The 18,764-nt window shown below is 43.1% G+C and overlaps 1 protein-coding gene across 1 annotated transcript in view; it reads left to right on the top strand.

The window, feature by feature from the left end:
• The first annotated feature begins 9,375 nt into the window (after positions 1 to 9,375).
• The window catches only part of reck (reversion-inducing-cysteine-rich protein with kazal motifs), a 100,405-nt gene continuing 91,016 nt past the window's right edge, over positions 9,376 to 18,764 (top strand). The window contains exon 1 of the mRNA XM_086305301.1: positions 9,376 to 9,549. Within this exon, the coding sequence (XP_086161427.1) occupies positions 9,477 to 9,549 (73 nt within the window). The 5' untranslated portion in view covers positions 9,376 to 9,476. The remainder of the gene's footprint in view (positions 9,550 to 18,764) is intronic.

The following is an 18,764-nucleotide window of genomic DNA, read 5'->3' as shown; positions in this document are numbered from 1 at the left end:
GCTGCTGAGTGAGCCCTCATCTGGGACTCTCCTCAGCTCTTTCCGGGACAGTGGCGCAGCTGCCCCTCTGTTGGTCTTCCTTGGTCTCTTGTGTTCTGGGGGCCTCTGGATGTCTGGAGTTTTGATCTCCTCCATACCTGCTTCATGCCCTGGAGGACGGGGCTGTGGCCCCCCCACACCCTCTAGCAGATTATTACATGAAGGAACCTTTTAAAAAACAAAAAACAAGCGCGTCCATGCTCACAGGTGTACACACGGGTGATCACACCCACAAACTACACCCTTTTTGGCTCCTACCTCAAAGCACACTGTGTTCTGTTGATCTTATGTGCTGCACAATAATGTTTAACATTTAGTATTTACTGTCATATTCCCATATATCATTGTGATGTTGTTTATTCTATTACTCTTGTTCTCTTCTGCTTGTTTTCTTTTTTCTTTCTCAGCAGGTGATCCAGGTGATTGATAGATGCATTTTTTTTTTCTCTGCCCGTTCTGTTGGTTTTTGTCTTTTGTCCTTCTCCCCCGTCCCTCTTCTCAGTTGTTTCTCTTTCCCTCTTTCTTTCTCCCCTTCTTTCCCCCAGTCAAGTCTGTCCCGTATTCAGTAAGTGAAAATAAAATAAACAATAAAAGGTGAATCAAATGGACCATTACGGCAAGGCTGGGATGGTCAGTTTGGTAAAGTAAATCTGTTGGGCATCTTTCTTTGCCTTTAGACAACAATTCTGATGCAAAAGAGCCAAACGGGACAGGCCAAAAAAAAAAAAAAAAAAAGGTTAAGAGGAGAAATACTGCAAAGTATTTAAGAAATTTCAGTGTCTAAAAGTCCAAATAAAATAAAAAAATTACTCTTTATCTTGACCATGTGATTTTATATAGATACCCTATATGCAGGTATTTCTTCATTGCATTTAATGAAAGACATCTTTTGGGTGCAAGCAAACCATTTTTTTCATGTCATTCTGTCAGAATATGGCCATTCATTACTGCTATAATATAAATTCAGAGTGCTGATAGGAGGTCAGATTAGTCTTCCAACTAGTATCAGTTTATGTTGACCATAGTAGAAAAGTACATTTTCTATTTTCCCCCAGTTCAGTTGTTTTTCTACCTGCACACTGCAATTAAAGCATAAATGCTGACGTTGCTTGACGAAGCTGAATATTGTGACTATATTGAAACAAAGCTCTTATAATCATTTACCCATGTGAATATCCAGTTCAGTTTCAGAGTACCAAAGTAATAACCACTTAATATCAAAGTAATATCATGGTAACAACCATGGTTACAGTTGAGTAAGATTACACTGAAATTTATGTAATTGCATAATAAGGGTCCCAAAGCTGGGACCTGTATTAAGTGCTAATAGCAGGATAATGAGGAAGAGGGTCAGGGTTAGTTAGGTAGTTTCTGTGTAATAAGCAGGAAACAGTTGCAAAATGCAAAACTGTCTCTATTTAATAACATATTAATAACCTATTAAAGCAAACTTAAATTATTACCTGGAAACACCTGTGGTAGTTTCTGTGTAATAAGCATAAACAGAAACAGCCTGTAAAGAGCTGGCTGCCAGTAGGTGGCAGACTGGTGCCTACTGTGAGTCTGAACTTTCTATTTTATCCCTGGATAAAGACAAAGAAGAAGTGGGGTGCCAACAGCTAACTTTAAGCACTTTTCCCTTCATTTTTGGCTTGCCTCGTAGAGTCATGGTTGCATAAACGAGAGGGTTATAAAAATACATTTGGAATCAATGAATATTCTAGCTACTGTTCCTTAAGTTATATTTAGGATCACTTGCACACATCTTGCAGGCGGTCTGTCCTCCAAGCTCGGGTCCTCTACCAGAGGCCTGGGAGCATGAGGGTCCTGCGCAGTATCTTAGCTGTTCCCAGGACTGCGCTGTTGTTCCTGGGATCTGCTGGAGCCACTCGTCAAGCTTGGGAGTCATTGCACCGAGTGCTCTGATTACCACTGGGACCACTGTTACATTCACCCTCCCCATCTTCTCGAGCTCTTCTCTGAGCCTTTGGTATTTCTCATCTTCCTCCTTCCTGATGTTACTGTCATTCGGGACCACTGCGGCTGTCTTTCTTCTGCTTGTCTACCATCACTATGTCCGGTTGGTTAGCCACCACCATTTTGTCCGTCTGTATCTGGAAGTCCCACAGGATCTTAGCTCGGTCATTCTCCACCACCCTTGGGGGCATCGCCCATTTTGACCTCGGGACTTCCAGATTATACTCGGCACAGATGTTCCTGTACACTATGCCGGCCACTTGGTTATGCCGTTCCATGTATGCCCTGCCTGCTAGCATTTTACACCCTGCAGTTATGTGCTGGATTGTCTCTGGGGCATCTTTACACAGCCTGCACCTGGGGTCATGCCTGGAGTGATAGACCCCAGCCTCTATGGATCTTGTGCTCAGAGCTTGTTCCTGTGCTGACATGATTAGTGCCGCTGTACTGTCTTTCAGTCCAGCTAATCACATGAGCCACTGGTAGGATTTCTGGATGTCAGCCACCTCTGCTATCTGCCGTGGTACTTACTGTGCAGGGACCTGTCCTTCCATGATGGTTCCTCCTCTTCCTCCTCATTCTTGGGTTTCTGCTGCCTGAGGTATTCACTGAGCATGCAGTCGGTTGTGGCCATCTTCCTGATGTATTCATGGATGTTTGTTATCTCATCCTGGATTTTGGTGCTGACACTCACCAGTCCCCGGCCTCCTTCCTTCTGCTTAGCTTACAGCCTCAGAATGCTGGACTTAGGGGGGAAACCCGTCATGTATCCAGATTTATTTACCTTTGAAATCCGATGTGTCTGCTTCTTTGCAACCTCTGTTCAACTGTTTGCATGAAGTTAAAATTTGGTTATCACATAATTTTCTTACATTGAACGAGAATAAGACCGAAATCATAGTCTTTGGTAGTCACACTCCGCTAGACCAGTTAGCTGACGCCCTAGGCCCTCTCGCTAGCCATCTTTCGTCCACTGTAAGAAACCTCGGAGTGTTCCTGGATGGCTCTTTTAAACTCGAGAAACAGGTGTCCACTGTGGTAAAAAACAGCTTTTACCAGTTGCGTCAGATTTCCAAAGCAAAGCCGTTCCTTCCTTTAAAAGATCTTGAAAAGCTTATCCACGCATTTATTACATCCAGATTGGACTACTGTAACTCCCTCTACTCGGGCCTCCAACACTCCTCTCTTTGCCGGCTCCAGTTAATTCAAAATGCAGCTGCGCGTCTTTTAACAGGTACGAGAATTCATGAACACATAACTCCAATTTTAGCCAAACTACATTGGCTCCCTGTTAAATATCGTATAGATTTTAAAATTCTTATGTTCACTTTTAATATTTTGAATAATTTAGCGCCCAGTTATCTTTCTGATTTACTCCATTCATACAATCCCAACAGAGCACTTAGATCGTCCAACCACAGGCTCCTAGCACAACCTAGGACTCGAATGAAGTCGAGAGGCGACCGGGCCTTTGCATCCGTGGCACCCAGACTCTGGAATAACCTCCCCGTTCATATTCGCACTGCCGAGTCTATCCAGTCTTTTAAATTACGTCTTAAAACTTGTTTTTTTACTTTGGCTTTTGATTCTGTCTAGTTGGCTGTTTTAGCTTGTTGCGTTGTTACCTATTGTTTGTCGTCCTCCTCTATTGTTTGTTTTAACTGTCTCATGTTTTTATTGACTGTGAAGCACTATGGTCAACACTGTTGTTTTTAATATGTGCTATATAAATAAATTTTGATTTGATTTGATTTGATGTATGGTCAGGAGCTTCCTTGTCTTGTCAGCAGTGGCTTCTATCTCCTCCTTTTTCCAGCTTATATATCCCAGCAGGGTACCTGATCATAGGCAGGGCGTAGGTGTTGGTAGCCTGGATTTTGTTCTTACTGTTCATCTGATTCCTCGGGACTTGCCAGACCTTCTGCAGGTACTTAGTGTTTGCAGCTTTCATAGCAGCTTCTTCATTGTTGCCATTTTCCTACGGTGCATGTGTGTGTGAGTGTGTGTGTGTGCAGCGGCTCTACTCTGAGCCCCTCCTGGATGGCTGAACTTCTCACCCTATCTCTAAGGGAGAGGCCAGCCACCCTTCAGAGGAAGCTCATTTCCACCGCTTGTATCCGCGATCTCGTTCTTTCGGTCTCTACCCACAGCTCGTGACCATAGGTGAAGGTAGGGACGTAGACCCACCAGTAAATTGAGATCTTCGCTTTTATATTCAACTCTCTCTTCACCACGATGGACCGGTACAGCGTCCGCATTACTGCAGCCACAGCACCCCGCCCCTTTCTCCCATCACTCGTGAACAAGACCCCGAGATGCTTAAACTCCTCCACTCTGGGGCAGGAACTCGTCCCTGACCTGGAGTGGGCACTCCACCCTTTTCCGGCTGAGGACCATGGCCTCAGATTTAGAGGTGCTGATTCTAATGTCCACCGCCTCACACTTGGCTGCAAAGCCTTCCAGTGCAAGCTGGAGGCCACCACCCGATGAAGCCAACAGAACCACATCATCCACGAAAAGCAGAGATGAGATTCTGAGACCACCCAAGTGAAAGCCTTCCACCACTTGGCTATGCCTAGAAATTCTGTCCATAAAATTATTACAAGATTCGGTGATAAAGGGCAGCCCTGGCAGGGTCCTTCACCCACTAGGAACAAGTCTGACTTTTTGCTGGCTATAGGGACCAAGCTCTTGGGCCAGACACCCCATACTTCCACAGCACCTCGCACAGGACACCCTGAGAGACATGGTCGAATACCTTCTCCATGTCCACAAAAAACATGTAGACTGGTTGGGCAAATCCCATGTATCCTTAAGTATCCTTGAGAGGATAAAGAGCTGGTCCAGGGTTCCACAACCAGGACGAAAACCGCATTGTTCTTCCTGTATCCGAGATTTGACTAACGGGTGGACTCCCCTTTCCAGCACCCCGGCATAGACTTTCCCAGGAAGGATGAAGAGTGTGATCCCCCTGCCACAGATGTTTCTGTGGTGTATTTTGCAACTTTTTTTCCTGCTTATTACACAGAATCAACTAATTGGGTGGTAATAACTAAGAAATTACCATATTATTTCATTCTTGTTTGGACCTTGTTTTAGCTGTGGTAGCTACCTGGGTTATGTGCAACTTCAGTATCTCAATGGGGCGATCGTGGCTCAAGAGTTGGGAGTTCGCCTTGTAATCGGAAGGTTGCCGGTTCGAGCCCCGGCTCGGACAGTCTCGGTCGTTGTGTCCTTGGGCAAGACACTTCACCCGTTGCCTACTGGTGGTGGTCAGAGGGCCCGGTGGCGCCAGTGTTCGGCAGCCTCGCCTCTGTCAGTGCGCCCCAGGGTGGCTGTGGCTACAATGTAGCTGCCATCACCAGTGTGTGTGTGTGTGTGTGTGTGTGTGTGTGTGTGTGTGTGTGTGTGAATGGGTGGATGACTGGATGTGTAAAGCGCTTTGGGGTCCTTAGGGACTAGTAAAGCGCTATATAAATACAGGTCATTTACCATTTACTATTGCTGTGTGATTTATTAGTATTACTAAAGGCTACTCGCCACCGAGCTAACATTGTTAGCTGAGGTTAGTTCATAGACTGCGGACTGTTAGACTTGATGGACAGCATTAACAACCTGCTAGCTGTAAATAATCATGTGCAGTTCTGAAAACAGACAAAAAGAAAAAATATTACTGATACAGAAATAGTTTTCTGAAAGCTGCAACAAGTGCAGTCTTACCTAATATCCACCCTACTGATACTCATTTTATATTAAGATTTAAAAATGTAGTTGGTGGCAGATGGCCAGAGGTTTCTTCCTGTTAAAAGGGAGTTTTTCCTTCCCACTATCACCAAAGTGCTTGCTCATAGGGGGTCATATCATTGTTGGGTTTTTCTCCATATGTATTATTGTAGGGTCTACATTACACTATAAAGCAGCTTGAGGTGACTGTTGTTGTGATTTGATGCTGTATAAATAAAATTGAATTTAATTTAATTATTGGTATGGAGAGTAACCTTCAGTAATAGTAATAAATCACACAGCAATAGGACATTCATGTAGTTATAAAAAGCATGACAATATATCAAGTAATCCAAAGTATTCAGAAAACGTTACTCACATTGAGTAACTTAATGTAAAATGTTACAAACTACATTTTGGGCCATGTAAACTGTAATCTGTAGTGGAAATACATTTTAAAAGTAACCTTCCCAAAACTGGTTATGGATTTCAGGCCTATTCAAATGGATAAGGAGCTTCATAAACATACTCAAAACCACAATAGAAATGCAGTGTGAAAAGTAACATTTTACCGGCATCTTCTTCAGGATCTTTTGGCTTTGTTGCAGTGTAGAAGCATAACATTGTCAGCCTCGCTGCCTCTGGGATTCAGAGATTCTTTTATTGCTACCATTTAATCTGCCTTATGAAGAATGTATTAATAACATGTTTCACAGTATCATTTATCAGTAATACTTCCTGCAGGGTTTATAAAATTGCATTGAATATGTCTGTCATCACATTGACCTTTCTATTTTTACAGGTTGAGTTCATTTTATACACAATGCATAAATGTGCTTGGTTAAGAGTTGATGTTCCATTCTAGAAGGTTTTAAGCTTCACTGGTGAGAGTGTCCAGATGATACATGCTGAGGGGAGATGAGAACATAGCAGGTTAATTGCATGCACGCTTACAATACACATATTAATCTAGTAGCAGGTCTGAGCGAAGGCCTAAGCGTCTTCTGCTTCAGTTTGAGACTGGCTGCAAAGTACTCTACTTAGTGATTAATGACGAGGGTCCATTATTAGCTCTCAGAAATGCTAAGACCTGAAGTTATTACCCTAAAAGGCAAGTAATGTAGAAAAGGGAAGTTAAATGTCGGTTTCACACTCCAGGATAGGTTTCCCTCTATGCTTCTTGGGAGTCAGCATAGAGGGAAACCTATCCTGGAGTGTGAATACCTCTGAGCTACTGAAAAAGACACAACAGAGACTGTACTTTCTGAGAGTGCTTAGGAAGAACAACATCACACAGAGACTGCTGGTGTCTTTCTACAGAGCCTCCATCGAAAGCATACTAACGTACTGCATAGGCATATGGTACGCTAGCTGCACAGTGGCTCAGAGGAAAGCACTCCAGGGAGTAATCAACGCTGCCCAAAGGACAATCGGCTGCCCTCTCCTCAAACTGAAAGACCTACACAGTTCCCGCTGCAGAGCCCATAACATCATAAAGGACACCTCACACCCTGGACACTCCATGTTCGAACTGCTGCCTTCAGGTAAACGGTATAGAACAACATACACAAGGACTAACAGACTCAAACACAGTTTCTACCCAATTGCAATATCATGTCTCAATGCTACTAAAAGTAGATGACTTTCATTGCCCCTGTTGTCATTTGTGCCCTTGATGTTGGAATGCTTTCAGACATGTTTTGTTGGATGTGCTAACAAATTGACTGAGTGATTGATTGTTTGAGTGATATATCAACTAGGTTGTATGTTGAGTGTCTGTATGGGGCCTTAGGCCTGGATTGCTTGGGTGTATTTACTGTATGAGAACACTGTATTTTATATGTATTTCTATCTTTTATATCATATCTATTATAGTTTTTAAGTATTTATCTTTCGTGATGTTGCACTGACCGGAGACATCTTTCAATTTCATTGTACTTGTGACAATGACAATAAAGAATATTCTATTCTATTTATGGTTATTAGAAGTGTACGTGATGTACCCTTGTCTGCACGGGTTGAACTTTTGCCCGTCTGTCACCATGTATTTTTGAACTGTATTGACGTAGGTGTGATATTTTATCCTATAAAACCAGAACCCAGTGTATTCTTGTCAGAGCAAAACAATCCGTATGCTGACGGTTGGTTGTTCTCCTGTGTTAATAAAACTCATCGTTTGATTGCACTTTTCCGGAGCCTCCGTCGTTTGTTGTCTGGTCTGAAGTTGATCGATCTCGCAGCATCAGTAAGGTGGTTCTGTTTAAAGTCGCAAACGTCAAACTATTTCAGATACCTTAGGAGATATGCCATCAGGAAAAAAAAATTCCTTCCTGAAAAATATCTTTTAATCTATTAAGTGGCAATTTGAATTTTTCTAGGTCCACCTCCCTGCTTTGCTCTCACCTGTTTGGCTATTTTTCCATCACTGTGTATCCATCCTATCTCAACATTTCATGCTGCTTTTTGCTTCTTTGTCTGCCTTATTCTTGCATGTGCATGTGAGGTGCTCTCCTTTGAACTTTCATTTCTGTTTTTCATTTTCTCACAAAGTTTCTGCAGAAGTCCTAAAGTCCTAGTTTTCTTTTTGTAAGTGGTTGTTTGCTTTTGCAGAAACTGGGGAAGGCAATTTGGTCTCTTTAGGAGATGTAATTTGCCAAAGTTGCATCGCCATCAATCTGCACAAAAGAAGAAAGAAAAGACAGTCATTTTCTTTAATGTCTACACTGCTAAGCAATGTTAAGGTTAAGCTTCTTAGGTCACCACTAATGCCAGTAGGAAAGTACTGACTGTAGTTAGCAGAAAAGCTATTTTATGCGGAGAGAAATACAGTAATGGAAGAAGCGAGCTAAGGCATAGCCTTTCAGTAAATGCGTAAAAGCGCTATATAAATACAGGCCATCTACCATAAATCTGTTAGCTAATATGGTGTGATATTATATATATATATATATATATATATATATATATATATATATATATATATATATATATATATATATATATGTGTGTGTGTGTGTGTGTGTGTGTGTGTGTGTGTGTTATTGTAAACATTCATTAAAGTCTTTCACTGTACTAAGAGTAACTTATATTATATTATATTATATTATATTATATTATAATATATTATAATATATTATATTATATTATATTATATTATATTATAATATATTATAATATATTATATTATATTATATTATATTATATTATATTATATTACTCATATGGGTAGGCAGCCAGCGTCTGTAATACAAAAACTGCTCATCTGCCGGGACCACTCAGCTCGGAAACGCCAAAAACTCACTGAAATCCGACATTTTTCTTCAGTGAGTTCATTCTGAGATGAAAGTCTTTTATGTCAGATTTCTGCCTTTTTCTCTGACTCGTGTTTGATGACCTCAGTAGTTCTAAAGTCCAAAGCTGATTAGGAGTACTGACTGCTAACAGACTGTGCCTGGGAGGGACTAGTATAGACCTTTATGTGTTTTTCGCTGAGAAACATAATAACAGTGACAGTAAACATGAGGGTTAAACTGCAGCATACACTGAACAGACGTGGAACATCTACTTAACCGGACTCCGGCTTCAATCTGCGCATGCTCTCTGCGGTCGCCAAACCTGGGGTTGTGGACACAGGGAGGGATAGAGAGGGCAGCGAGAGAGCGAGCGGCGACCCAATGAGCAACATGTTGCATTTTCTATGTCTTCTTTTCCACGATGCACTTTAGGATTTCAATAAGATGCGTGTGTGTTTCCAGATAACCAGTTTCCTTCTCGCCGTAAACTTTTACAGCCGGCCAGTGCGAGCTCAGGGTGAGTGTGTGCCTTATATTCTTAAACTCGACTAACTCAGATGTTCGTCTGCTTTAATGTTGTGCTGAAAAAACACTGACTGTGTTTATTCAGTGACAACTGGCACAACTGAGATGTACTAAGACTCCACTTTCTTCATATTCTTACAGCCGGATACTTTAGTGTGGGTAAATTTAGATACCACACAAAGTCGTCATTAGGTTTTATTCTGAAACTTTAAAGTGTTTGTGTAAACGTCCAAACGTATGATTACGGTTCACTGTTGATAAATAACAAAGGTTGTACTGCAAGCTACCGCCCACCGAGGAATGTGTAAGTGTGGAAATAACGGTTTAAACACTCACACACACACACACACACACGCATTTGGAAAGTTGGAGCTCCACAGTGATTGGAGATTTTCCTACGCGACAGGATTTAGTGGTAAATGTTGGGCGTGCGGCTTTTCCGATCATCTGAATAACTTTAATATTAGTGAAAGCATTCAGGCGGGCGTTAGCTTTACCCTCCTGCGAAACGCGACGCATTGAGTTGACGTCCTGTTTTAAATACACAGAAGCCTTCGAGCTTTTAAGGACAAAGATCAAAGTTAATCTAAACTCCTCCCAAAATGTATCCTTCTGTCATTTATGGATATATGCTTTCAAAAGAGCAGATTTGTTCCTTGTGCGACAAATTACAGGAAGGAAACGGGGCGGACATAGCGGGTCGGGTGGGCGAGTTAAAAGCGAATGTGACGAGCAGTTTAACGTGTATATACAGAGCTGCTAGGAAGAAGTCTGTCTGTGCTTTATTTATCAGCAAAATCACTGTTCAGCTCGGCTCCTATAAATGTTCCCCAACACATGTGTACTTTAAATAAACAAAATGAAAATGTAGTCCTGAGTTAGGTCTCTGTCTGTGGTGAGAAGGGCACCACAGATGCTGTTTGAATAAAAGAAAGAGCCAATGTAAACATGAATGAAGAGCCAGTCATTAATGCTTTTCATCAACTCTGTGGAAGTGAGTGAGTGTCTTATCTAAAGGGACTCAACTAGCAGTGTGTGAACTGGCGAGCGCTTTGATGTTCAGTGCACATGGGTGCAGGATGTGGATTTGCTCTGGCTAAATATCTGTTTTTTCACCGCTTGCACATCTGTCCTCAACATGAAAGAAACAAAAGACTTAGATCCTCATTTGGGGTGCATATTGTTGGGCAGGCTGGCGACAGGAATAAGGCTCTCGCCATGTGTTATAGTGATGACCGGCCTTTAGTTGATACTGTTTTCTTCACACTTTGTGTAGAAATTCCACACATTATATTTGCTCTGCTGAGTTTTTTGCAAAATTTCTCTCGTCTGCTTGCTTGGTGTGATTCAGTTGTGGAGGCTGGCCAAGAGAGAACGCATCTGGAACCAATTTGACTCCACGGAGCCCGAGGGGGAGAGGAGGGATGTAAATGGCAGCCCTTTTCTTTCCATGTCCACTGTGAGCAGACATGGGCCTGAGTCTCCGAAGCTTAATTATAGTTTGGTGAACAGCAGATTAAAGTGGAGCACACAGAGTTGCATTTCTTGGCCGGGGTTTGGAATATTGCTGGATTGACTCAGAAATAGATGGTTTCACCCAAACAGAAAAACATTTTTTGCTTTTTGTCAGACTAAAAAATCAAAGTTTAAAAAAATGAGAAAGAAATCCAAAGAAATGATAAAAGTAAACAAGGTTTGATTTGAGTTTAACAGGGCAACGATCTGTTCTCAAAACATGTAGCAGGAATTATCATTTTATGTTGTATCGATCCTTTCCCTGCCGCTTATCCTTTTAAAGGATTGTGGGGGGTCTGGAGCCTTTCCCAGTCAGGTGAGAGGGTGGGTACACCCTGGACCCTGTCTGTGTGTGCTTGTTTGTCTGTGTCTATATGTCAGGTCGGGTCTTACACTCCACCTCTCTGGGGACATCTCAGGCCTTCCAAAGTATGGAGGCCTATCTCCCCTCACCACACTCCCTGCCGGTGACTGATGCCCTCAGGGGTCGGTGCGTTGGTGGTTCTTGGTGTCCGGGGCTGGGCGCTCAGGTGTGTACCAGCTCACTCCCGGTGGCTACCTGGCGGGGCCTGGTGCCTGTTGCTCGGTCAGGCCTCCTCCGGGGTGCGGGGGGCCCTCGGGCCTCCGGCCTCTGGGCCTGCGGCTCGGTTCACTCTGGCACAGCTGGCTGCCGGCAGAGCCGGCGGGCACACCACTGCAGCCCCCTCTGGCTTCTGCTCCATGGCTACTGGGTGCCTCCTCATCTGGGGATCTCCTCAGCTCCTCCCAGGAGGGTGGCATGGATGCCCCTCCAGTGGTCCTCCTTGGGCTCTTGTACTCTGGGGCCTCTGGATGTCTGGGGCCTGGATCTCCTCCATGCCTGCTTCATCCCCTGGGGGGCGGGGCTATGGCTCTCTACACCCTCTAGCAGATCATTACATGTGGAAACCATTTGAATACAAGCGCGCTGATCCACACAGGTGTGCACACGGGTGTTCACTGTCCATAGACACAAACTACACCTCTATTGGCTGCTATTTCCAAGCACATTGTGCGCTGTCGGTCCTGCTTGCTGCACAACAACATTCAATATTTAGTATTTACTGCTGTTTACACTCAGCTAGATTAACGTGATGGTGTTGTGTTTAGTATGTTGCTTTGTTTTTTGCTTGTTTTCTCTTAAGTTTCCTTTCTCACTGTCCCTCTTCCCTTCTGTTTTTCTTTTCCTTCCTCTTTCTCTCTCCCTTTCCTATCCCTCACTCATGTCTGTCCCGTCTGTAACAACTGAAAATAAAATAAACAATAACAACAAAGGTCGATCAAATGGACCAATACGGCAATGCCATGATGATCCATTTGGCAAAGTAAATCCATTGGGTCTCCTTGTTGGTCTTCAGACAGCAATTCTGACGGCTAAAGAACCAAATGGGACAGGCAAAAAAGAAAAAGGTGACACTCTGCACTGGTTGCCAGTGTGTCACAGGGCTTTGGATTACTTTATATATTATCATGCTTTTTACAACTACATGAACGTACTATTGCTGTGTGATTCATTACTGAAGGTTACTCTCCACACCAACACCAACTAGATTTAAATCTTAATATAAATGAGTAACAGTAGGTGGACATTAGGTAAGGCTGCACTTTTTGCAGCGATCTCGTATAGAAAACTATTCTGTGTGTATCTAAAACAGGTCCGCAGCTCCGAACCGTAGTAAAGGGACCTCTGGCTGATACGTTGGGTTCGTGTCGGCTCGTAGCTGAAAACTAGCTTTACTTTGTTGTGTGGGTCAATTTTGCTAGCAGAGACAGAGAGAGGCGTTGAAAGGCTGCTCATACGGAACTTATTGTTTCAGAGGAAAACACGAACACAGCGTACAGTCGAGTCTTAACAGCTTACTCACAGCTGGGCCACACTGCCCATCAGGCTACATTCTTTAGGGCGATGCCTGTAACTCTCTGCCTATTGCCTTCTTATTAAATAATTTTTTGAACAATAATTTTTAAAAATATTTCTTCACATCATTATGCAGCTGCAAGCAGAGGTGAGACAATGGCCGCGAGATTGAGACACGGGCATTTGAGCCTCTTAATGCGTGTTCTGTTTTAGTTTGTACTGGCATGGAATTACCAAAAACAGAGAGGGGACAGCCGAACATATGAAACAGGAAAAGACCGCCGTGTAATCCCTTTATTTCAACAAAGTAACTGTACTCTGAATACCACCTTTTTAAACTGTAACAGAATACAGTTACTCGTATTTTGAATACATAACAGCGGTACATGTATTCCATTACTCCCCAACACTGCAGATAGTTACCCTAGCCTCACTAACTTCATGTCTTTGGGAGGAAGTAGTACACAAACACAAGGAGAACCTGGCCTGATGAGGGAATTGAACCCATAACCTTGACACTGTGAGGTAACAGTGTGAACCACCATGCCATCCGTTATAATTCATGCCATCATACATTTTTTCTTAAAACCCTCACTTTGATAGTTCCAGCATTCCCAGTGTTTTGCTTGGACAGAGACTTAGTTGAAAACACATTGCTATCAAAGGCAGCAGCAGCATAGCTGTAGATTGTAAACACACATTTTCAGAACAAGAGAATGAATCTCAGAGTAACACATTATGACATTCATATGTAGGGTGTCATTAAATACCATTTGGTTAGCAGCTGTATCGCAGATCTACTTCCTGTGCACCTACAACCAATTTCTAAACTCTTTAAAAGTTGTATTAATGACTTTCAAATCATTTTGTGTAGTGACTTTGCACCAGTGCAGGCAGGAGGATTTTGTGGTTGATTCACTTGCAGACAAAGAATCCAGCTTCAAGGTGCAGCTCCATTTGTGCATCTTTATGCTTCAGTAATCAGGCTAAACAGCAGTCAAGTCTAAAGACAAGCAAGCTACTCCAAGGCAACCTAAACAATTCAAAACAACTGACATGCACACAAAGTGAAGCGGCCAACCAAAAGTACACACTACACCCTATTTATGTTACCTTAACGTTTCCTCTTTATTAGCTGAAAGATATCCCACACGACATGCATGCCAGTTGTAACTCCAGGAACAGACATGCAGTTATCCTTTTACATTAAGTCATGATTTCTGCCTCCAGCTGGAAACATACTTTAGTACGGGGCCTTTCTTCGTCAGCAACTCTTCCCATTCCCGTCTTGTCAATGAAAAGAGTCATAAAGTTGTGCTTTATGTCAGACCACTTAGGTCTTTCCTACAATATTTGCTGAAGCAGGTATTCCTTGGAAAACCTCCATGAGAGATCAGCCATAGACTGGACCTATACTCAGCAGTGACGTGCAGATGTGATCCTTTTGAACTTCCCTTAGGAAGCAGGCAGGAAGGGAGATGTCTTTAATAAGAAGAGATGATTGGGAGCAATGTTCCCTGTAATGTTTCATGTGTCTGAGCGAACACACAAACTGAGCGTCCCTTGGACCGCTGTGAGCGACATCAGACGTGTGCACTGTGGTCACGCCAGCATCCAAGTTACATGTTTATTAAAGTAATCAAATTACAGCATTTACATTTATGTTAGACTACTTTTAATTAATGCTTTAGCCCACTTACAATGAAAATGAAAACAATCTTCTTCATGACCTGTGCAGCATGTTAACACTATTGGAAGGAAAAATAACTTGAACTCCAATTTTGAAAGCACAACTTTATTTTAAAAAAAAAATAAAGCTCTGACTTGTATTATGAGTCTGTGGTCTGAGAGAGAGTCTGTAACTCTGTCTGCAAATACAGTAAATACTGACCAACGTTGGGCAGTTAATTATATAGTTACTTCTTCAAAAAAGTAACTGAGTTATGCAAACAAAGTTTTTTGCAGCTGTTTACCTAAAAATGCAGCCAAGGTGTTTTTAAACAAACATTTCAAACTATTTCAAATTCAAATTCAAATTTTTATTTGTCACGTACACAGTCATACACAGTACGATATGTAGTGAAATGCTTGGACAACTGCTCGTGACCTAAAGAAAACAAAAAAGGAAAAGGCTATGAATAAGATAGGAAATAAATATGAAAAATTAAAAAGGGTAAATTTAACTAGGAAGGAATAAAATATAAATTAAGGTTAAAAATGAAATAACTGTACAACACAAATTAGAATGAAGGGTAAATTTAACTGGGAAAGAATAAGATAAAATATATAAATTAAAGTTGAAAATAAAATAACTGTACAACAAAATACACAATATAGAACTATATAAGAATGTATGAAGAAATCTAAATATAAATAAATATATACACAATAACAGCAGCTGTACAAGTATTAACCGGAAATGAAGAATATAGTGACCAGTGTTGTGCAAAACCAAAGTCCAGAAAGTCCAGTGTGTGTGTAAGAACCATATGTGTGGGTCAGTACTGTGTGGTGGTGTGATTGAGAGACCGTATCGCCTGCGGGAAGAAGCTCCTCCTCAGTCTCTCTGTGTTGGTCTTCAGGGAGCGGAATCGCTTTCCTGACCTCAGCAGAGAGAACAGTCTGTTGTTGGGATGGCTGAGGTCCTTCACCATCTTCCTGGCCTTGGTCCAGCACCGCCTGCTGTAGATTGAGTGCAGGTCAGGGAGCTCGGAGCGGATGGTGCGCTCAGCTGATCGCACAACCCTCTGTAGAGCTCGTCTGTCCTGCATGGTGCTGTTCCCGAACCAGGTTAAGATGTTTCCCGCCAGGATGCTCTCTATGGTGCACGAGTAAAAGTTCCTGAGCACCTTGGAGGGCAGTTGGAAGTCTCTCAAGCGTCTGAGGTGGTAGAGACGCTGTCGGGCCTTTTTCACCACGGTGTTGATGTGACAGGACCATGACAGGTCCTGCGTGATGTGAACTCCGAGGTATTTGAAGCTGTCCACTCTCTCCACTGGGCACTCGTTGATGACGGGGGTCTGGTAGTTCCTCTCCTGCTTAGTGCTGAAGTCCACTATCAGCTCCTTTGTCTTACTGACGTTTAGAAGGAGGTTGTTCCTCTGGCACCAGTTCTCCAGATTCCTAATCTCCTTCAGGTAGGCCGTCTCGTTGTTATCAGAGATCAGGCCCACCACGACGGTGTCGTCAGCAAACTTGATGATGGTGGTGGAGCTGGTAGTGGCCACACAGTCATATGTGTACAAAGAGTACAGCAGGGGGCTCAGAACACACCCCTGGGGGGCTCCAGTGCTGAGAGTGGTGGAGGCTGAGACATGTCCGCCCATCCTTACTGCCTGTGGTCTGCCAGTTAGGAAGTTGGAGATCCACTGACACATAGATGAGCTGAGTCCCAGATGCTCCAGCTTGGTGGTGAGTGTGGAGGGAATTATGGTGTTAAATGCAGAGCTGTAGTCTATGAAGAGCATTTTAACATAATTCCCCCTTCTAGTGTCCAAGTGAGTGAGTGATGTGTGGAGGAGATGAGAGATGGCATCGTCTGTGGAACGATTTGGACGGTAAGTGAACTGTAGTGGGTCCAGTGTGTCTGGTAGTGAAGAAATGATGAAGTCTCTGACCAGGCGTTCAAAGCACTTCATCACTACTGAGGTGAGGGCTACAGGGCGATAGTCATTGAGAGAAGCAGGGTGGGGTTTCTTCGGGACAGGAACAATGATGGACTCTTTGAAGCATGTGGGGATCACCGACTGAGATAAAGAGATGTTGAATATCTCAGTGAACACAGGAGCTAGCTGGTATGCGCAGTCTCTGAGGATACGACCTGGGATGCCGTCTGGTCCTGCTGCTTTCCTGGTGTTCACTCTCTTGAAGGCTCTCCTTACTTCATGCTCGGAGATGACGAGCACGTTTCTGGTGCTGGCAGTATCTTGCAGCCGTTAGCGCCGCTAACACTAGCATCGTTGGAGACCTTAGCTGCAGCCTCGAAGCGAGCATAGAAAGTGTTCAGCTCGTCTGCCAGAGTCACGGCCGCGTTCGTCATACCGGTTGTTGGTGCTTTATAGTCCGTTATTGTCCTTAGTCCCCGCCACAGGCTCCTAGAGTCACTCTATTTACAGAACAATCAGCTGTTCTGCATCAAATCTGATGCCACACAAATTATTTGTGCCGCTCCAAAAATAATTTGTGTCCACTATGAGATGAAGGAGAACAACAGCCTGATACCTGCAGGCCTGACAGCAGCAGATGTGTCACTGCTGTAACTCCTGTAACACTCAGCAGGCGCCTCATTGTTCTGACACACAACAACACTACTGACTACACTACACACTAACTACACACTAACTACACACTAACTACACAAGATTAGCTTTGTCCGTCAGTTGTTCCGTCTGTCCTGCTCACATCTCCAATGGTTGTACACGTTGTCATTAACGTGGCTTCACTCCACATCAGCCGCTTTGCTAAAACACCGGTGTCGCACATAAGGACGCTGTCACAGCCTGTCAGCGACGTTGATTAGCTGCGTATATACGAATGTGAATTGCATCAATGGCTGGACTGTGGGATAAGGTGGCATCGTTGTAATCCCATACTTGAGCAGCCAGTCACTGACTCACACTGCAAAAAAGAATTGTTAACGTATTTATTTTAATTTCAAATCAGGTTAGATTTGTTTTGTGCGCAATGCAGATTTTCTGTGCGCAGAGACGTGCCAGCAGTGCGCAGCTTAGAGGGAACACTGATTGGGGGTTAATGCTTCTAAATCATTGGGGTCTTTACATGGCTTAGTGGTTGTTGTTGGCCCAGACAGGCATTAACCCTTCCACTGCTGCTCTGCTTTTTGCCACTTTCAGTTTGCTCCATGTCTCTTCTGACTGTTTCTCCTCATATTTAGAAGAGTTAAGTTCCAGCTTTTATTCTTCCTGTCAAATCATCCTGGACTCTGTGGCTCCATTAAGAACTAGGCAGCGTAAAGCTGAGCCTAATGACAGAACCTTTGCTGTCAGAAGGCAACGTCACCGAGCAGAACATCGGTGGAAAAAAAGATGAACTGCAGGTGTCATTTCAAAGTTTAAACCACTGCTGGCATCACAACCAAACATGTTGCAAACAGGATTTCTGCCGACAGTCATAACTGTCCTCGTGTGTTATTTAACACTTTTGTTCTTAATACTCCACATAATGTCTGTTTGTACGCCTCTCCAGTCATCTTCAGTGCTTCCTTATTGAAAATGTTTCCACCACCAGGGCTGGTATCACAGCTCCATCTGTCTCTGTCCCTGGCACTGCTGCTTTCACTCAGTTTAAGCCTTTGATGCTCTCACTTTTAGAGGAAATGGTTCACCATATTAAGCCCTCAGGTTCGTCCTGTGATCCTGTCCCTAACGATTTTTTAAAATAAATTTAGCGTAGTATAGGGCAGTCTGTTCTTACCATTATTAACAGCAGTCTGTTCTCTGGTGAGGTTCCTGCAAAATGCAAATGTGCAGCAGAGCAGCCACTGCTTAAGAAGCCTGGCCTTGATCACGCTGTCCTGGCTAATTACAGACCTATTATAAGCTGCATTTCCTTTATAATGTTTTCTAAATATTTATTTGAAAAATATTTTCTAGATGAGCACCAAATCTGCATCAGTAAGGGTCTCTTACAACATCCTTCTTGCATGTGATTCTGGTAACCACGTTGTTCTGGTTCTGCTTGATTTAACCGCTGTCTTGAACACAGTAGACCATAACATTTTAAAATCTCGATTACATTACTCAGTGGGCACTTAAATGCTTTAGGTCTTTCTCTATTCTCTACCTTCTCTATTCTGA

Source organism: Aulonocara sp. 'chitande type north' Nkhata Bay, linkage group LG9 (assembly GCF_057382095.1).
Source record: "Aulonocara sp. 'chitande type north' Nkhata Bay isolate Kocher_YH1m ecotype deep benthic linkage group LG9, A_spYH_male_GT1.1, whole genome shotgun sequence".
Lineage (NCBI taxonomy): Eukaryota > Metazoa > Chordata > Actinopteri > Cichliformes > Cichlidae > Aulonocara > Aulonocara sp. 'chitande type north' Nkhata Bay.
The sequence above is the reverse complement of the archived record's forward strand: the minus strand, read 5'-3'. Positions and strand labels throughout refer to the sequence as shown.